Source organism: Nicotiana tabacum, chromosome 22 (genome assembly GCF_000715075.1).
Source record: "Nicotiana tabacum cultivar K326 chromosome 22, ASM71507v2, whole genome shotgun sequence".
Taxonomy (NCBI): domain Eukaryota; kingdom Viridiplantae; phylum Streptophyta; class Magnoliopsida; order Solanales; family Solanaceae; genus Nicotiana; species Nicotiana tabacum.
Window position 1 is genome coordinate 16,839,443 of NC_134101.1, and position 18,473 is coordinate 16,857,915.

Genomic DNA, 18,473 nt, shown 5'->3' on the forward strand with positions numbered 1-18,473 from the left:
CTCCATCTAAAATACAATAGGGACAGCCGTTTTCGGCTGCTCGTTTCGTATCTTGAAGAAAGAGTAGGCTTAAGTAATAGCTATGTTATTGCCCTACTGATTTAAGGCCTTCCCCCGATCCCGAATGCACATTTTTTGGGTTCATCTTCAATTGATGTTTTCTTAACATTTCGAAGACCTTGCATAAATTTTCGATGTGGTCGGTTCTTTATTTTGAAATGACTACCAAATCATCCACGTAAGGCTCGTATATGTTATGTAGGAGGTCACTGATAATTTGTGTCATCGCTCTTTGATATATTGCACTTTTGTTTTTGGGCATATCGTAGTAAGGAAAGGAAGTGAGGGCGCTCATTTGAATCAAATAGCTGAAACTACTATAACTCCTATTTTTCTGCCTTAAAGAAGCCTTCTAGCTCATTTTAAAGCATTGAAGAGAGAGATAGGACATTCTAAAGATAGTTGTTGAGAAAGCATCTGATTGCTAACTACGAGTCTATTTTCAAGCTAACCGAATGCCTATCTGCTGCTAGTTCTGTTCCACTATCTGCTCTTACTGCTCTCGTTGCCGGTGTGATAGTCTAAGTAGACGATGCTCTCTTTCCTGTTGTTTTCGGGGTTCATAACTGGTGCTATTGAATCTGAAGTTAAGGGAATATCACCAGTTCTTGGAATAAGAGCTCTGGGACTTCATGGCTTTGAAAGAGGTTTAGCCTAGCCCTAACCCTTTTCGGAATAGAATGCTTCTTTGACAGAGCTTCAAGCAAGAAGGAGGAAGGCCCTCTTTTTGCCAATGGATCACTTACTTGGAATAAGCGGTCTTAGTTTGATGCGGAATAAGCCATTTTCCCCCTATTTCCATGGAAAGGTGTCGAAGGAATAGGCACATTTAGAGCTGTGGGACTTGAAGGAATAGAATGCCACGTTAGAATAGGCAGGGACAGTCAATCATTGGCTTAATTTCCTGGGGGACTCTAGTATAAAAAATTCCCAGTATTTCATCGTGAAAGCATCACATTATTGTACTTATTAAAGGAAAGAACCGAATAGACAAAGGGTTTACATGACCGCTCGCTTTGGACAAGATGCCATAGTATAAGAAGAAGGCCTTTGTTTGCAAAGATAACTTTCCCGCTTTCCTTTGTGAGGAAGGTTTGTGCACATGAATTAATAGTCAAAGTATAAGGAAGATGACATAGAGCATAGAATGAGATTGATGCTTCGAATGCCCAGTTTTCAGGGGTTGTAATAGAAGGAGTTGTGGCACTTTCGGAAGGGGAATCAGACTAAACTGTCATTGTTCTAGGAGAGCAGGAGTAGATGGCACGTTTAACCATGTCTGTCAACGGTGAAAGATAGCCCTGAAGTAAGGGCCCCAGAGATAGTATTTCTCAACTGTCGATCGACGTGACAATCATGCCTGCTTGACGAAGCCTTTTTCATTTAGTCTCCCAATAAACGAAAAAGTATTTCTGGTGACACGAAAGTTGTGTTCGCCGCTCTCTTTCCTATTACACTGCGCTAAGTGGTCTTTCCCTTTCTTGCTGGATCACTACTATGGAAGATGATAACGACTACTCCCAGTATCTGTTCAATCCATGTTGATTCTAGAAGAGCTATTCCCGCCGCCTACCAGAAAGAGACGAGGAAAACTAACCGCCATCCTGCTCGAACCTTTGCTGCCTGAGTTATATAGCTGACTGCGAGAAGGAAGGTTCAAGCTATGGCTTCCCCATGGGATGCTCATTTGAAACCTTCGTCCGGTCAATGCGAGAAAGAGAGAAGTGACGTAAATATAAGAATGGAAGGTTTGTTTGTCAGTTGTCAAGCCAATGAGGCTCTTCTAGATTTATCTACACGGCAAGGGAGAGATCAAAGGCGAGGTGGGAAATGCCCCGCATGAACTATCTGATCAAGTTTTATTTTTTTCCTATCACATGCAGTTGGCAAAGCCGTGTTTGATCGTCGCGTACATACTCTGTTACAACTTCGTTCATGCGCCAATCAATTGACAGTGAAGCAGAGACGGAAGAGTTTTGATCACCATGTGGGTAGTCTCTATTAGGGTTTCCATTTAATGTGCACTAAAAAGGAAGGAAGACAGGTGCGACTATAGTAATTTCAAACATACGAGCATAGGATTCTACCAACCCCATACTAACGAATGAAAGAAGCTCATCGCGGATGATAGGACAAGCGATATCGGTTACATTCTTGCTCTTCCTATTCCATACCATAAACAGACACATTTGATTCATCGACATTGGCACTAGAGACTCTACCTCCACCCACCAGCCCTTTATGGAGTTAGCAGACCAAGAGAAACAATTTCCCTATATAATAAAGAAAGTAAGAAGGGTTCCAAATCATTGAAACAAAAAGCACTAAATAATGTTACAACGTGGTGGAAATGATCACCGTCAAGCACAAGATTCAAAGCTGGAATCTTCCTACTCTTGTTAGTTGGGACAGATCATCCTATCTTGTTGATTCTCCTTTCCCACCGCATCGAGCTCTCTCTTTTAGGGTGGATGCACAAGAAATTCACTATGAAAATTGACATGACACAATCCCTGAAGAGTATGATGTGCCCTTCCTTGCTTCTCTTGATCCCACCCACCTCCCCTGGAGGCAGGTCAATATCAATATCTATACCAGAGATTGCTTTTAGCTTTATCTTTTCAGAGATAGGAGAATTCCTTCTGTACTTACAAGAATGCAACTTAAGGAGAAGAATCTCTTGACTCAGGAGCACCTGAATCTATTCTTTCTGTGTCACACATCCGCGTATGTTAAAGCATCCGCCTATTCATCAGTGAAAGTAAATGCTACTCAAGGATGAAAAAATAAAGCTGGTGCATTGTCAAAAAAACTTGGTTCATAGAGTAGACGCCTTTCCCCAAGATATTAATCTCCTGCGGGTGACTTTTTGTCTTACGACACCACATGGTAATTGATCGAGTGCACTTTCCTTTCTCCTACTCCTACTTTGGGAAGGGAAGTTCTAAAGGGCGGGCATGCTCGACTGAAAGGAGAGGAAAGATTCTTTACTTTTGCTGATGTTCCTTTTCTTACGCCTCTTAAGATCCGCTATCTCTATGATTTGATCCTTCGCGTATCGGCCCTCTACTTCTTTGATCTCCCTTTCTCCTGGCGTAAGAAAGTGACACAGGGTTGGCCAGCTTTTTTCAAACTTGATGGTCAAGTTCCCTGCTACTTTCGTAAATACGCCTTGGATGAGCCTAACAACCCTGTACCTGGAAACACTTTTGTTTTCAACTGCCAGATGGTAAAGGAAGGCGCCATCCCTCATTTCTCTCGCAATCACAATAGCCATACAGTCGAATAGTTGAGTTAGATGGGGTATAACTGTCGAACTATCAAAGAGGTCTGCTACCAAAGAATTAGGAGTTATAACATTCATAAAAGAAAGAAAAAACCAATATAGGAACTTCAACTAAGAAAGAATAAGAATAAGAAGAATTGCTTGAGTAAGGTAGTCACTTCTTTTTTTTGGGTATACCGCTCTGCGATCAGAGCGAATGAACATAAAAATTTCCAAATATAATGAATATCCTTCGCCCCTTATCTCCTCATCTTCCTATTTATAAGCCACAACTTACTTCGACGTTTTCAGATTCCCATAGAATCTCTGGAGCTTTCTTAGCCACTATACTATTCCTTTTTTATCTTCTTTATATGAAAAATGGTTTGATTTACTTCTTTCGGGCCCTACTTGAAAAGGTTGGGTTCTCTGTGAGGCGTCGATCCCTCGCCTTATTTTGTAGTAGGGCGATTAGATGGGAGGGGGAGCTCAGGCCCTCGAGAATCCGCGTAACGCCATGGGAGAGCATTCCTTAGAGAAACTCCATACCCTTATTTCGGATTTCGAATTGAGGGGAGTCAATTTTGAGTACTTCTCTCAATGAAAAGGGAAGGTACCCCTGCGAACGGGTGGGGACGAACACTCTACCACATAGTGAAGTGGATAGCTAGGACTACTAAAATGGATATCGTGTACAACAACAATCTTATATTAAATGTCGATTCATCCACACTTCCATTCCTTGTAGAGTAAGGCTAACTGTTTGTTGGTTGGGAGTTTGTATGAGCGGTAATGTCCACGTACGGCTCCGTGAGAAGGGTAGTGGACAGAAATGGCCATATTGTACCTCACTCTCGTCTTCAACGGGGTCTGCTCTTTCTTTTTGGGAGAGTATGCCAATATGATCTTAATGAGGTGCGGGGATTTGAATCTGACATTCGTTGGGCTTCTCTTTTTGGGAGCCTGCGCCCCGGTGTTTTTGTGCAATAAACCCCTCCGGCCGAAAACTAGTGGTAGGTGGTCCTGCGGAGCTTTCAAAAAAAGAGTAGCCTTATGTGTAAGCACAACAATGAACCGCGGCGAACCCTCAGACGACCTATCTAAGATTAGGGGGAATCCTCAGTAGTGGTGACCCTTTTCACTCTTCCATGGACTGATATATGTACCGAATGCTCATACGGGAAAGTCGACTCCTGGGTCTGGAACCTGGGGGGTTGCTCCGAGAAATCCTTTCTTTCTCGTCCACTTAGGGGGGGTGTGGACACATCTACGTGGATTACAAGTGACAGTTACAAGAATGGCGGGGAAGTTAACAATACCCGACGACATTCAGGGATGGATGTAGACCTATCGGGCAAGGATAATCATTCCGGTCCTAGGAGAAGTGGCGATCATTCTCAAGAACAAAAAAGATTAGGCTGAGGGAAGCCCTATGAGTCACTGAAATGACGGCAGGAGTGCCCTTTTTCTATCAATAGAGGGAGCAAAAAACGGGCTTTCCTCTCCTTTACAATATGAAAAAAGAAATAAGGCTCGAAGTTTAGACCGCTCACAGTAGTTCTACCTATAGAAAGGATCATAAAAGAGGCAATCAGAATGGTACTCAAATCCATTTATGATCTCGAGTTTCCAGACACATCGCACTTCCGCTCGCGTCGAGGCTTCCACTCCGTCCTAAGACGGATCAAAGAAGAGTGGGGAACCTCTCGCTGGTTGTTGGAATTCGAAATTAGGAAGTGTTTTCACACCATCGACTGACATCGACTCATCCCGATCTTTAAGGAAGAGATCGACGATCCCAAGTTCTTTTACCCCATTCAGAAAGTCTTTCCACCGGACGACTCGTAGGAGGTGAGAAGGGCCCTTACTTTATCCCACACAGTGTATTACTATCGGCCCTACCAGGCAACATCTACCTACACAAGGTCGATCAGGAGATAGGGAGGATCCGACAGAAGTACGAAATTCCGATTGTTCAGAGAATAAGATCGGTTCTATTAAGAACAAGTCGTATTGATGACCAAGAAAAGTCTTACGAAGAAGCAAGCTTCAATGCTCCCCAAGACAACAAAGCCATCATTGTGGGGAGGTTAAAGAGCATCCAATGCAAACCGGCCTTTCATTCTCTTGTTTCGTCATGGCACCCCCCTCCACAAGGACCCCCCCAGCTCAGGGGACCAGAAAATGCCTTTCGTTTTCCACCCTTCGTCAGCCCTTGCCACCTTCCTTAACAATCCCTCAAGCCTCCTTTGTGCCGCCTTCTTCATAGAAGCCGTCAGGTTTACCCGAAAGTCCGAATTCTATGGTAGAGAATGTTGTAATAATAATTGGGCCATGAGAGACTCTTTTAAGCATTGCAAAAGAAAGGGCCTGCTGATAGAGCTAGGTGGGGAGGCGATACTTGTTATCAGGTTAGAGAGAGGTCTGGCCCGTAAGCTGGCCCCCGTAAAAACCTATTACTTAATAAGGATTTGTTACGCGATATGCCGACGACTTACTACTGGGAATCGTGGGTTCCGTCGAGCTTCTCATAGAAATACAAAAATGTATCGCCCACTTCCTACAATCTGGCTTGAACCTTTGGGTAGACTCTGCAAGATCAACAACCATAGTTGCACAGAGTCCGGTAGAATTCCTCAGTATGGTCATTCAGGAAGTCCCTCCGAGGGTGACTCCCATATAATTCTTGCAAGAGCTGGAGAAGCGTCTACAGGTAAAGCACCGTATCCATATAACTGCTTGCCACCTATTCTACGCCATCCATTCAAAGTTTAGGAACCTAGGTAATAGTATCTCGATCAAAGAGCTGGCGAAGGAGATGAACGGAACCGGGAGACTACTGGGCATGGTTCAACTAGTGGAGACTCTTAGAACAGCTAGAGTAAGAAGTCCCCAAGTGAGCGTCTTATGGGGGGCCGTCAAGCACATATGGCAAGGATCAAGGGAGATATCGTTGTTGCATAGCTCAGGTCAGAGCAAGGTGCCATCGGACGTTCAACAGGTAGTCTCACAATTGGGCACTCATGCCCCGACATTGTCATTGTATACCCTCGCGGGTCAGAAGGCAGCGGGGGCAAGATCTATCAGCAGTGAATTCCCCATACAAATAGAGGAACCTATCAAAAAGATACTTCAAAGTCTTTGGGATCGAGGTCTCATTAGCCAAAGAAGACCCTGGCCAATCCACATGGCCTGCTTAATGAACGTCAGTGACAGAGACATTGTAAATTGGTTCGCGAGCATCATGATAAGTCCTCTGTCCTACTACAGGTGTTGTGACAACCCTTACCAAGTCCGAACGGTTTTCGACCACCAGATCCGCTGGTCTACAATATTCACCCCGACCCACAAGCACAAATCCTCGGTTCGGAATATAATCCTAAAGTACACCAAAGACTCAAATATAGTTAATTAACAAATGTGGTAAAACCCTTGCAGAGTTCCCCAACATCATAGAGCTTGGGAAGCTCGGATCCGGTCAAGATCCGAACAATAATGAGCACTCAACTACTAGTAAAAAGGGAGAAAGTTGACTTTGATAAAGAAGGTGCTTCTTGCCGCTTTAGTAGTAAGTAAGCTTGTTTTATATCTCCTCAATAAAGGCGAAAGATCACTCCTAAAAGCAAGCTTTCTCTTATATACGATACCATACCACATAATTTCATTTGCCTTCCTATTTAAGGCACTAGTTTGGATGGAAACCCTGATAAGGCAGGTGGCCTAGCTAACATAGTTATCCGTCAGAAATAGCTGCATTTCATTGCACGCTAGTATAGAGGCATATAATTTTTCGGGTGTTAAGAAAGATATTGAATCGAAAGCGGACATGATTGCTCCCTGGCTAGATCGGCTGTCTGTACCTTTGCTAACTCTTCTACCTATAAGGAAGCTTGAAAGAGGGAATTCTCTAATCTATGACCCCGAAAGAAAGATAGTCTTTTTTTCGATTCCCCGCATTGGAACTGAAAAGGGCTATTCATAAATAGTCTTCCTTGCTTCTTACCTCTTATCTTATTGTAGGAGATAATCGGAGAGAGAAAAGTCTTCCTATCAATTCCTTTTGAATAAGGCTACGCTCATTCATGCCTTTGAAACTATTGAAAATAGAATCTTTATTTTCAGGTGGGTTTTCTTCTCCACCAACAACCAAGATGCATGAAAGCGGATTCCAGCGCTGCTAGGCAGAAATACATGATGGCATAAAACTCAATTACTTACGCTGATTGTTCATCCACTTCAAACGCTCAAAACAAACCATTTTCCGTGTGAAATGACATGGGTTGGTTTGGTAACTTAGCGAATCCCAAGCAAAGCAATCTACGTAATTTTCGGGTTCAGTAGTAGGAAAGAAAGGGACCTCTCACTCAATTCAATAACATGTTCTAGTGCATATTATTATAATAATAATATTTGCATTTGACTAGACTTTTTGGATGTTCCATGATTAAACCGACTAGAGGCACTTTCGATATGCCACCTTGTTTATAAATATAAAAAGTCTTTTCAATTCCATTTGACTCGTGGCGTCAGGGACCCTCTAATAGAAACCACATTTTTTTTGTCGTCGATAAGTTCTCCCTCAGTTCCCTACTATTCATAAGAAATACTGATTGTTAAGAGACTGATTTATGAAAGCCAGGTGAGGCCTCAACCGACAGCGTTGCTTTGTTCTGCGGCGATTTTCAATCTAGCACCCGTTTCAGCATGTCATCTCGCTCGATTCAAAAAAAAAGAGACGATGTTTTTGATTATCCATTTCTATATCGAAAACGAGTAGTTGATCCCACGAAAGCAACGCTGGCTTTGTTGCGGGTTCAACTGGAATTGTAAGAAGTGAGGTAAATTGCCTTTCTCCCCACCGCATATGCCTCCTCTGCTTATGCCACTGGTGATGAACTCACTATGGCTATTCAATACCAAACTCATAGTTATTCTTACTACATAGGCGGCTAAACGAAGCCCCAATCTTGATTTGTCAAACCTTAACCCCTTTATTAGTAGCCTAAGTAAAGGCCAGCATGAGATCAAAGTCATTTGCCGTCCGTTCGCTCCCTGTTCAACAAAGGACATTGATATTCCCTTACTTCTCAAGTTTTGAATTTTATGAGCCCTTTGATTGTATCCCATAATAAAATCTCTCTGATAAACGTCTTGTCGATGATTCGATTTTAACATATTATTTATAATCTTCATGTGTGCTTTTCGCCTGGCTTCTTTGCATGAAGAACCTAACTCATCTAAAGTTAAGAAAAATGAACCATTTAACCTTTTAACTAGTGTATGCTAAGTAGTGGCAATAAGAATCTGAAATTTCTGAAATTGGAACCAGAAATTGAATAGGAAAACAAGTGGACACACTCGCAAGGAAACCCATCTCGAAACCAGCAAGTTGCCTAAAACCTCCCTTGTTGTCTTGCTTGCTTTCGGATAAGAAAGACTAGTCACTATAACCAACCTTCCTAGATTTAGTTGCCTTAAGGCTTGTCTTTCTTTCAGAATCTTGTTACTTTTAAGCTATCTTTTCGCCTGAGGCTTTCGGACAAGACTAGTTACTTCAGTAGGTTAGTAATCTACCTCTTCCACTTTCAGGCAAGGGTAGCTCTAAAGGGAGAGTTGAGCGGAAACATGCATAAGGAGTAATAATCATTATTGATAGTTCTCCCGCTAGGGGAACGTCAGGAGGGGGACATGCTCTATGTCCACTGATTCTATTTAGTACAGTATAGGAAGCCCTTGTTTGAATGAGAGCTTCTACAATGACATTCATTTCGCAATAAGAAACTTTTCCACATAGAGGTTTCAACTACTTAAAGCGAGAGTGCATCCAAAAATTCGAGAAGAGTGCTCAGCCTTGGTTGAAACAATTATTGGTGTCAACGGACCGATTTCACTAGCAGAGCACTTTCTCCAATGTGCGCAAACAGAGATGCCACTTTCAATGATGGACACCGGCCTTTGTGTTAAAGTAGCATCGAGCTTCGCTTGGAAACCGGCAAGTTTCTAGTTTCCAAATAAGTGGTACCCTTTCTTTAGAGTCTGGTAGGTCAATTAGGTTGCCTAAATATCTTCCTTATCTGATGCTCTATAGCTGACTTCCTCGCTTCGTCTTCGGCTTTCAAAGTTGTGAACTAACCTCTTATTTTTACAGCCAGACAAGGGGTTAGCTAAACTATTGTTCAGTGATGAGTGGTATGAAACACAATACGCTAACTGGCAGATAAGCTGGGCATCTAAAGAACATAAGATCCGAGCTACCGTCAGGCATAAAAGTCATATTGTCAACTAGGAAAATTGGCACAACCAGGCATCTCAAATATTGATAAAGGGAGAATCATGCTTTCATTAGGATGATATTCCTTTCATCCGAATGGCAAGGCTTGCTAGTTTCCTGAAGTACACTCGCATCTGTCTATCTATGTCATAGTTGCTTGGAAGGAAGGTCTCAGATGTACCTTCGGCATGTAAGAGATTTTCTTTCCTCTATCTATGTCATACTTGGGATTCACTGACAGCCAATTCCAAGTAGATCCTCCCTCCCCCTCGCTCCACTTCGTTTCGCTCGTTTTCTCTTTCCTTCTGCCTGCAAAAAAAGTTATGATATTGGTTTTGTGTGCGTTAGCGATCATCAAACCTGTGACATAGATAAGATTTACGTTCATGCAGTTGGAATGCCTGAGACCACTTTTTGCCTTGATGTTCTTGCTTCTCTGGCTACTGCTCCGGCTAAGGCTTTCTTTCCGCTTTGACTTGCCTTCCTTATCTTTCAATCTGGACTTGCATGTGTTCCGCATATGACTATTTCGAGTGATTGCTGCTATTTGGCTTGAGTTAGACAAGCAGAGAAGAATCTTATGCCACCGGTGACCGGCCTGTCTATCTAGTATCTAGTACTAGGACTAGTAGAGTAGAGGTACTACTGGGTGGGGCTTCCTCGATCATAGCTTCTCGCTTAGCTAACTGCCAGACAAGGATGCAAATCAACTCCTTATATAGAACGCAGATCGACACATTCAATGAAGTAGCCAGTACGACATATAAGCTATTCGCATACCCGTACCGGCAGTTAGACTAGCACTCTCTCCCCAATCAATCGCAGTAACTGGCTGTAAGAGAGCTTACTGCCTACTATCTATGTCATGCCTTGGCAGGTGAATATGAGAGAGAGGGTGTAAGTGCATTCGCTCCTTCTCTATCTTCTAGAAAGCACTCTTTGAGCATGCTGACAGAATGATTGACACTCACATCTCTCTCATTTCCAGTTATTTCACTACAGTTTACTAGCGCATTCCTAGACTAAGACTATGACACTGAAGAAGCAAGTTCACTCTCATTCCAGGAATTAGAGGAAGGCATTCTATCCGGTAATGAAGTTAGAAGTTTCTGGCTTGCTTTCTCTCTTCTCTTGCAGTTGGCAGTCTCAGTCAACCTTGTTCTGGGCCTTCTCTTCTACTCTATCTGTGTATTGGATTGGTAGGTACAATCTTTCTTCTAGGCTTCTGAATGAACTTTAAGGTAATGGGAGATAAGGCAATCGACAGATAACTGGTAAGTAAAGCTATGGACTGGGTTCTCACTCTAAGCCAGTATCAGTAATTTGAAAAAAGGATAGACATCTAGCGCATTCACTCATTTTTTTCTTTCTGATAGGCCAACTCAATAAGGGAAATGCAAGGGGCGTTAACGGTCTTTTTTTCCTCGCCTGCTACTGGGAAGAGAGAGTCGCTGTCATTCTTCGCTTCGTTCGAGAATCAACTGCACATGACTAGGCTATTCCTTATGCCTTCAAGGAGGAAGCATCTTGTTTCCAAAATTCCCGAGAAAATGAAATGAACTTCTTTTCGTAAGGCAAGAAAGTTGCCTAAGGAAAGTAGAAGTATATGCACACTAACCGAATCTTTGGAGAAGGATGGTGGTGCAAATAGGCCTTTTCCATTCTCCTTTCTAAAGCAAAAAAGAACGTCATCATTATGATCGTGACTTGAAAAAAGAAAGAGGAGAAGGAACTTGGAGTTGGCGCCCACATAACGGATTGCTTGCTTACGAAGCCATCTTGGTTTTTCGCTCTTTTCCTTACAGTCAAGTGGCTTTCACTCCTCCAGTTCTATTATTATTGACTTGACTTATTATTATAAAAACTACTCACTATTTAAATGAAAGACGATCGATTATCTACCCAAGAAGATAGAGATTCTCACATACGAGAAAAGGTCACAAATAGAGTTAAACCAAGTAACATTGTAAAGGCATAATGATAGTAGGGTCGGGATATCCCCGCCCTCCAAACCGGACGTGATAGTATCCCCTCATCCAGCTCTCTACAGGGGAATCTCCACTCGCTACTTCCCCTAATATCCTCCATTTACCATATCATCGGGGGGGTTTACAGGAAATCCAGAGGCTCGCTCGAAAAGGCTGTTATACCATACCTTTTGACTTAACTCTACTCTAGTAGTCACTAGACTCACTATAGTAGTCCGTCTGGCTGCTCTTACTGAAATAATTACTCTTAATTCTCCCGTGCTCCAGCAATTGCACTCCCAAGAGCACTACCATGTAGTTAGGTAGGGACAATCAGTCTATAGTGACGGGAATCTTGGAATGAATGGGGATCCCTATCAATATAAAAAGAATATCTAATTAGAGCTTTCTCCCTTTCTCTCACTCAACAGATCTAGCTGGTCTGATACGGCACAGTACAATACAAGATGATGGAATGCAATGGGATATATGGTAGAGGGATGCCTGTGCCAAAAAGTGATGATTCACTTGTCCCTTTGTCTATAGGGACCTCGTGGCATACATCCGAAACGACTCCCGCTAGATTGCCACCCCTTTCTCTCTTTTTACAGCCTCGTGGACGGACGAAAGAAGGGAAGTTACAGAATAGGGCAGTGAAGGCTCGCGAAGTAGACAACAAGCAGCAAGCAAGAGATTCTCAGCCCCCTAACCTTTCTCTTTTTTAATAATACTTCTTTTTAGAATCAGGTAAGCTTTGAAGCTGGCTGCTCTGCTATACTATACTAGTTGTAGGGCGCTAGCGCTTGACTAATATAATAGAAAGTAAAGGGACTCTATTATGATCTTACGAATCTAAAGATCTCAAAATGGAAGAACGAGCTCTTTTGCTCGCCCCTATCTCTAAAGGGGCGTAAGCACTTCACTCGCTAGGGGATGGGATTCATTCACTTGCATTCCTGCTAGCACTACAAAAAGCTCCGGTCTTAATGCCCCTACTACTGCTGTGCAACCTTTCCTCGGGTTCGTAGAGTCAGGTTTCCCATTTACCACAACGGAGGAGCCGCCCCCACCAGGTAGGCGGCCACGGATCATAACGCACACTTTGCACAATAAATCCACTTTGAAGTTGACTCATTCACTCTTCCAATCGTCGGAATGTGTACGAGATACCATAAGGGCCCAATATCGCAATAGCACCTTTGTCTAAAGCTTCGAAGGAGACTTCATATCTGTAATGCAGGAACGATCTGACTAGAAAGTCATTCAAAGCTTGATCGAAAAACCAGCGTTTATTGAAGAAGCTATAGAGTCGATTACTAATAGTACTAGTTTGAAAGGCTCATTGGAATTGATTCGCTACGGGATTAACATTATACGCAACATAAGCACCTGAAGTACTAAACGGAATAGGTATTAGTTTGGTAATGGTTGGAGCAGCAAACTCGGATTCGGCAAGAATCTCATTTTTTGGTAGTACGAAGGGGGAATTGGCCCAAAAATTGGATGGGGGTCAAGACGCTGTCGGGCGCCGGCGGCTGACTCAAGTGCCCCCCGAACCGCGCGAAATGGTCGCCTATTACACGGCTCACTAACTCTGCCTGGGGTGTGGGTACCTATTATTCGTCGGGTAATTTGTCCGCGTATTCCCAGACAATAGAAAAGAGTCTTTCTTTCTCCTCTCTCGAGGAGAATTTAAAGGGAATGTGATCCCCTCTATTGTAATGAAATAATTGAAGCTCATTTATTCTTTGAAGGAGAGCTTTAGCAAAACCCACTTTTGCCTCATCTAAGGCCAAGGGGGAAATAAAGTTGTCAAACATAGCATCGGAAAGGGTCGTCTTTCGCCCGATATTAAAGAGGTATCTTAACTCTTCTTTAATATGGGAGCGTAGACATTCCGGTACAACTTGATTATCCAGTAGATCTAGCACCATTTTCCATTCATCAGGCTTGGGAGAGGAGCTAGATGATCCCCTACCCGAATCCTTTCCTGTGTAGTCTACCATTTCTAACAACAATTCATCAAAGAAAAAAGAGAAGGAAAGCAAAAGAGACAGAGTCCAAACGCTTTCCATAATAGGTACACGACAAATGTCTAGATTATTTTTATAGTAGAAATTCCATAAAGTGCGACCCAAGATCCATGATACGAAAACCAAAAGAAAGATAAGTAAGCACACAAAATCTTGATATATTGTTAATTCCAACTCGAACAATAAATAATTATACAATAGAAAACACCATCTAAAGAGCTTTATCTCTATCATAATCACAAAAAATAGTTGAAAAAACGATCGCTGAAAATTCAAGTAAAATAGGAAGCGTTTTTTAGAACATAGGAGAGAAATTCAAATGTGAAAGGTAAATAACTGAGATAAGTCCTTCTTTTTCTCTTACTATTTTGATAGAGGAGACTGCCCACACTGAACACCAACCTAATCTCGATAAGAATCAGTACGCTACACTCAACCAATCCACAAAGGTGTGGCACTTTTCCACCCTCTGCTAGCAGCTTTCTTCTCTTATGATTTTTTTTAAGTAAAGGTTCTTTACCAGTGACCCAGTTGATTCGGCCCCCACTATCCTTAAGGAACTAACCCAGGCAACTGAATTCATTTCGGTTAGAGGCTGCTTAGTAAGAGAAAAGTACATATCTGCTACCAGCTCCCTAGGTAGCCATCCGTCTAATGAGCTAACTTCTTCACCTTGCTTTAGGCCCTCTGGTCTTTATTTCCTTCTTCTTGTTGCTCCTCGACATTTGATTTGCATAGTTACCTGCTGCTTGTGGTGCCACTGATGAAGCCACTTCCGAAAAGTTTTAATCAGTAGAGGCACGAGCGTATAACTAGTATTAAAACCTTGTAATAGAATATGCTTGTTTTCCCCAAGCCCATGCAAGAGAACAGGAAATAACATCTCTGTATGATAAGTTTGAAGGAGCATACCGGCAGTCGGTATCTCTAGAACTTAAACATGAGCTGAAGCGGTTACGATTTTCATGAGATGTGGAGTATCGAGGAAACATTGAAATAAGCTCTTCTATTTGAGACTACGGAGTCACAAGTACCTAATTGTTAGAGTGTAACTGTCAACCATATGCAACCAGGGATGGAGTTATTCGATCACAGTGGATTTCGTTCCTGAATATAATATGCAGTCTGGCCTTCAATCCGATTAGGGGCATGTTGTCCTTTCTCATATGCCTAGTGCCTTACTTTCTTAAAGAATACATATGTCCATTCAATCGGAATTTCTATTTCTAGAGGTATACTCCATTTAGCGATATCCCAGTTATCTTCCTGAAAGTCAAGTGCCACACCGGATATGCATTCAGTTACCTTTCTAAGAGCTTATTTCATTTCTCTTCTTTGCTTCTAATTCAATAGCACAGAGACTCACGCAAAGGGTTAATAGTTGATAGGCAATTCAAGCGGTAAATCAGTAAATCCACTAAGAAATACACTAATAGCTATTCACTCACCAACAATAGCGGCAAGGCAAGAGAGGAAGGAGAAAATAAAGAAGGATCAAGTCGAGTGTTGTTCGGTGTGAGGCCGAGGTAGCTGTTCTAGTTTTGAACAGGAAAGTAAAGTATGGGCTTAGGGCTTTTGAATTTGAAATGGACTTGCAACCGGGGGAGAATAGAACTCTAGGTCCCGAATTCCCCCGCCGACTGAGAGATTCGATTTCCAAATCCAAGCTGGAATGTAGTCGTTATAGCGAAGCTATTGGTTTTCGTTTGCTAAATCAGATCGGAGATGATTCGAGCATCAGTGTTTATATATATGATATATGAGAATGAGATTTCATATCAATATATGGGTACATTGATCTCCGTGTGATATTTGTTTTGTGATTTTATTTATATGATATTTCTACTCAGCTTGAAAAGAAGCCTCTTAAGTTCAAGAGTTTAGAAAGGCTCTTAGCATGGGAAGGATCTCATACTTCCTTAGAAGGAGATAAGCTAGAACTATCTTTTTATGTACGGGTCTCAGTAATTATAGAGACTAGATAAAATAGGGCAATGAGTTGGTTGTTAGAATGAATGAATGAGGTTGCCGCTTCGCCCTATGGAAACTAACCTGAGTGTCCAAATATTGTCACAGGAAAGAAGCTTTTTGAATCAATAAAGGAAGCCTATTGAATCAACATTTGGGAATAGAAGGGGAAAGGGAATATGCCACTGAACTTTAAGCAGGGGACAAAGCTGGGGATGGCAAGGTTCTTTATAAATGATGCGGCATTACCGCAGTTGTATGTACTTGCATTTCTGTTGTTAGCATGCTTTGATGGCGTAGAATCAATAGTTGACATGCACAAAATAGAAAGAAGTGCTCTTTGAACGACTCTGGTGCTATAGAATCTCTTTCCAGAAGAGGGCTAGTCTAAAGGCCTTGCCTTATGAAAGAAAGGAAGGATACGAGGAGGGGAGCGAAGACAGTAGGCTGTACGTGACAGTCACTACTCCTATTTCAAATGCTCTTCTTGCCACTTATCTGTTCTCAACCTCTTCCGGTCTTAAGTTGCTTACTCCTTTCCCGAGATACGAAGTCTCTCTTCTGCATTTGACCTGAGACTGGGAGTTGAACTCGCGGCGGAAGGAAAGAAGCATGTAAGCCCGCAACTAAAGTCAAAAGGAGGGCTAAGAGCTTCCTTCTGTCTTGCCTTTACTCGGTTACTCTTTCCTAGTTCGTAGTTCTAAGACTAGTGGAAGAAGGGGTAAGAGTGGCTTCGCTCCTACACCTTCCTACACGAAGGGCTGTAATACTAGGAAAGCAGAAAGCATGAGTAGGGAAAGAGGCTGTGGACGACGTGACCCGTTAGCACCGGATGAATGACGCAAACTTGAGTTCCTGAAGTCACGAGAGAAGGACGCGAGTTCCTTCTGGGAAAAGGGCATACCTGAAATTTAGGTAATGCAGGAATGCAAAAATGGAACAAAGAAAAGCTTGACGCTAATCCACTAAAGACTGAACCCATCAAGCAAACAAGTCGCTAAGGCTTCCACAGACCAAGGCTTATAGCAAAAGGAAAGACGATTCTATCCAATCACAACCTCGTCAAGTCACTAATCGGGGGCTCCATCATGTTAGCCAATACGAAGAGTGGCTGCTCTGTTAATAGAGTATATCACAACTAATTTACTCCACGATTCCGAATACACCTATAAGCTCACCTCAATCTTAGATTTTTACTTTATATGCTTTATTAGATAGAGATACTCTTTGACGGGCTACTCCCCAAGCAGAACAACCTCACTGTCTCCCGAAGCAGCCTAGTCACACAATGCAGTTGGAGCTAGAGACAAGGATGGCACCATGAATTCTTAGCCACAATAGACCAAGCTAAGCAAAGAGGAACCTATCCCAAGCATAGCATCAACTATTATATCTTCCCTACTGCTATAAAGGAATAAGGAGAGAGGCAATGCAGAGAAGCACTTTTTGAAGAGAGAGAAAGAAACCTCCCTAACTCAGAAAGGCCCAAACTGCGCTGAGGAAAGAATGGCACTTTACAAATAAGAAGAGGGGAAATGAGAGAAGAGAAAGAAAGCTAACCTAAAGGTAATTATTTCTCTAAAGGGCGAGGCAAATGTGAAGGTCATTTTCCTTACTAGCACTGAAAATCTTCAAGGACAGGCGTAAAGCCCTCCTCACTAGTTGGAAGAGACCCTATTCGATCGTATGGACTTATTCCCATTTACGACACAGTATCCCAAGCAGTAAGTCTCTGTAGAGCAAGTCTCCCTTGAGACCTGCTGCCACAAAAGCTCTTTCTGCTGCTCCTTCGCCTGTGGATTAAGCTGTAGAAGGCAAGAAAGCAAACCTTGGCAACTGGAAATTTCAAGGATCAGAGGAGGTATGAAATGGTTATCTCGGCTGGGAATCAAGCCCCAACACAAAGAGTTGTGGGACAATTTGCTTTGCTTTATCGAATCAATCAGTGTGCAGTAGGTAAGCTCTTTCCCAAGTCGCTGAGCTGTTTAACAGAGGGAAGGTCAAAGAGTTGTGGGGCTAGGAGTGTTCTCAGTCTTATCATTCCGAGACAAAGCCTGGGTCGTCGAACTAAAGAATCTCAACATTGGCCATAAAAATACGTTTGAAGGCCTGTTTATGGGACTGATAGAGAGGGGTCTAAAACTTGAATTTCTACTATTTCAACCTTCCAAACCAAAAGGGGATTCCGCTCCTATCGCTAAAGCATTGTTTTGACCCCTTCTTCCAGAAGAGTTGGTGCAAAAGTCATTGTAGTCCAAATAGGGTATTTCCAGTTAGGGGCCTAAGACTCACTAAAGCAATTGTAGCTATTCACTCCTTCTAGTTCTAGTGAATTTCGCTCCAAATAGCATAAAAAGAAACCTGAGTTCAATTAGGGGGAACCCTCTGTAGTCAACCTGCTCCCAATGAAAAGGTAAGGGGCGTAGCGATGAAGTCGAACAGGGTTGGTAAATTCACTAGGTGACTCGAAAGCAGGCTCTTAAAGACCACTCCTAGCACGTCAGTCATTTCGCTCCCAAAGAGCTCCCTAAAAACATTGCCAATATTGACAGCAGCTCCTGTTCAAGCTCTTGTTTTGGTTCCCGCAAAAGAAATTGTTGCAGTCTCAACTGGATAAATGAATAGCTTCGCATCTATTTCCTATTGTAATGACAAAGGTTTTTCTACTAATTCAGTGTCAGATAATTGAAAATTCGCTTTCATCTCTTAATCTTCTTCGGGAGACATGGAAAAAGGCAAGGCTCGAGAGACCTAGCGCTAAAGCAATTGTAGCGGCCCTTGCTCTATCTTCTTCTTTCTCTTAACAGGAATGAACAATTAGATAAAAAAAGAATTTTCTTCTTTGTTTATATATATATTATTATTATAATATTAAGATTAAGCAAGCAAAAAACGGAAGTGCGAGGCTA

At 42.4% G+C, this 18,473-nt stretch overlaps 1 protein-coding gene and 2 pseudogenes across 1 annotated transcript in view; 1 reads left to right on the plus strand and 2 right to left on the minus strand.

The window, feature by feature from the left end:
- LOC107809469 (uncharacterized) overlaps positions 1 to 3,337 on the minus strand; it is a 4,257-nt gene extending 920 nt beyond the window's left edge. The window contains exons 1-4 of the mRNA XM_075242706.1: positions 3,258 to 3,337; positions 2,621 to 2,702; positions 2,163 to 2,333; positions 1,938 to 2,084 (exon numbers count right to left, since the gene is read on the minus strand). Of these exons, the coding sequence (XP_075098807.1) occupies positions 1,938 to 2,084; positions 2,163 to 2,333; positions 2,621 to 2,702; positions 3,258 to 3,337 (480 nt within the window). The remainder of the gene's footprint in view (positions 1 to 1,937; positions 2,085 to 2,162; positions 2,334 to 2,620; positions 2,703 to 3,257) is intronic.
- Positions 3,338 to 4,031: 694 nt separating this feature from the next.
- On the minus strand, positions 4,032 to 4,654 carry LOC142175725 (uncharacterized; annotated as a pseudogene).
- A 6-nt stretch (positions 4,655 to 4,660) lies between these two features.
- On the plus strand, positions 4,661 to 6,858 carry LOC142175726 (uncharacterized; annotated as a pseudogene).
- The last annotated feature ends 11,615 nt before the right edge of the window (positions 6,859 to 18,473 follow it).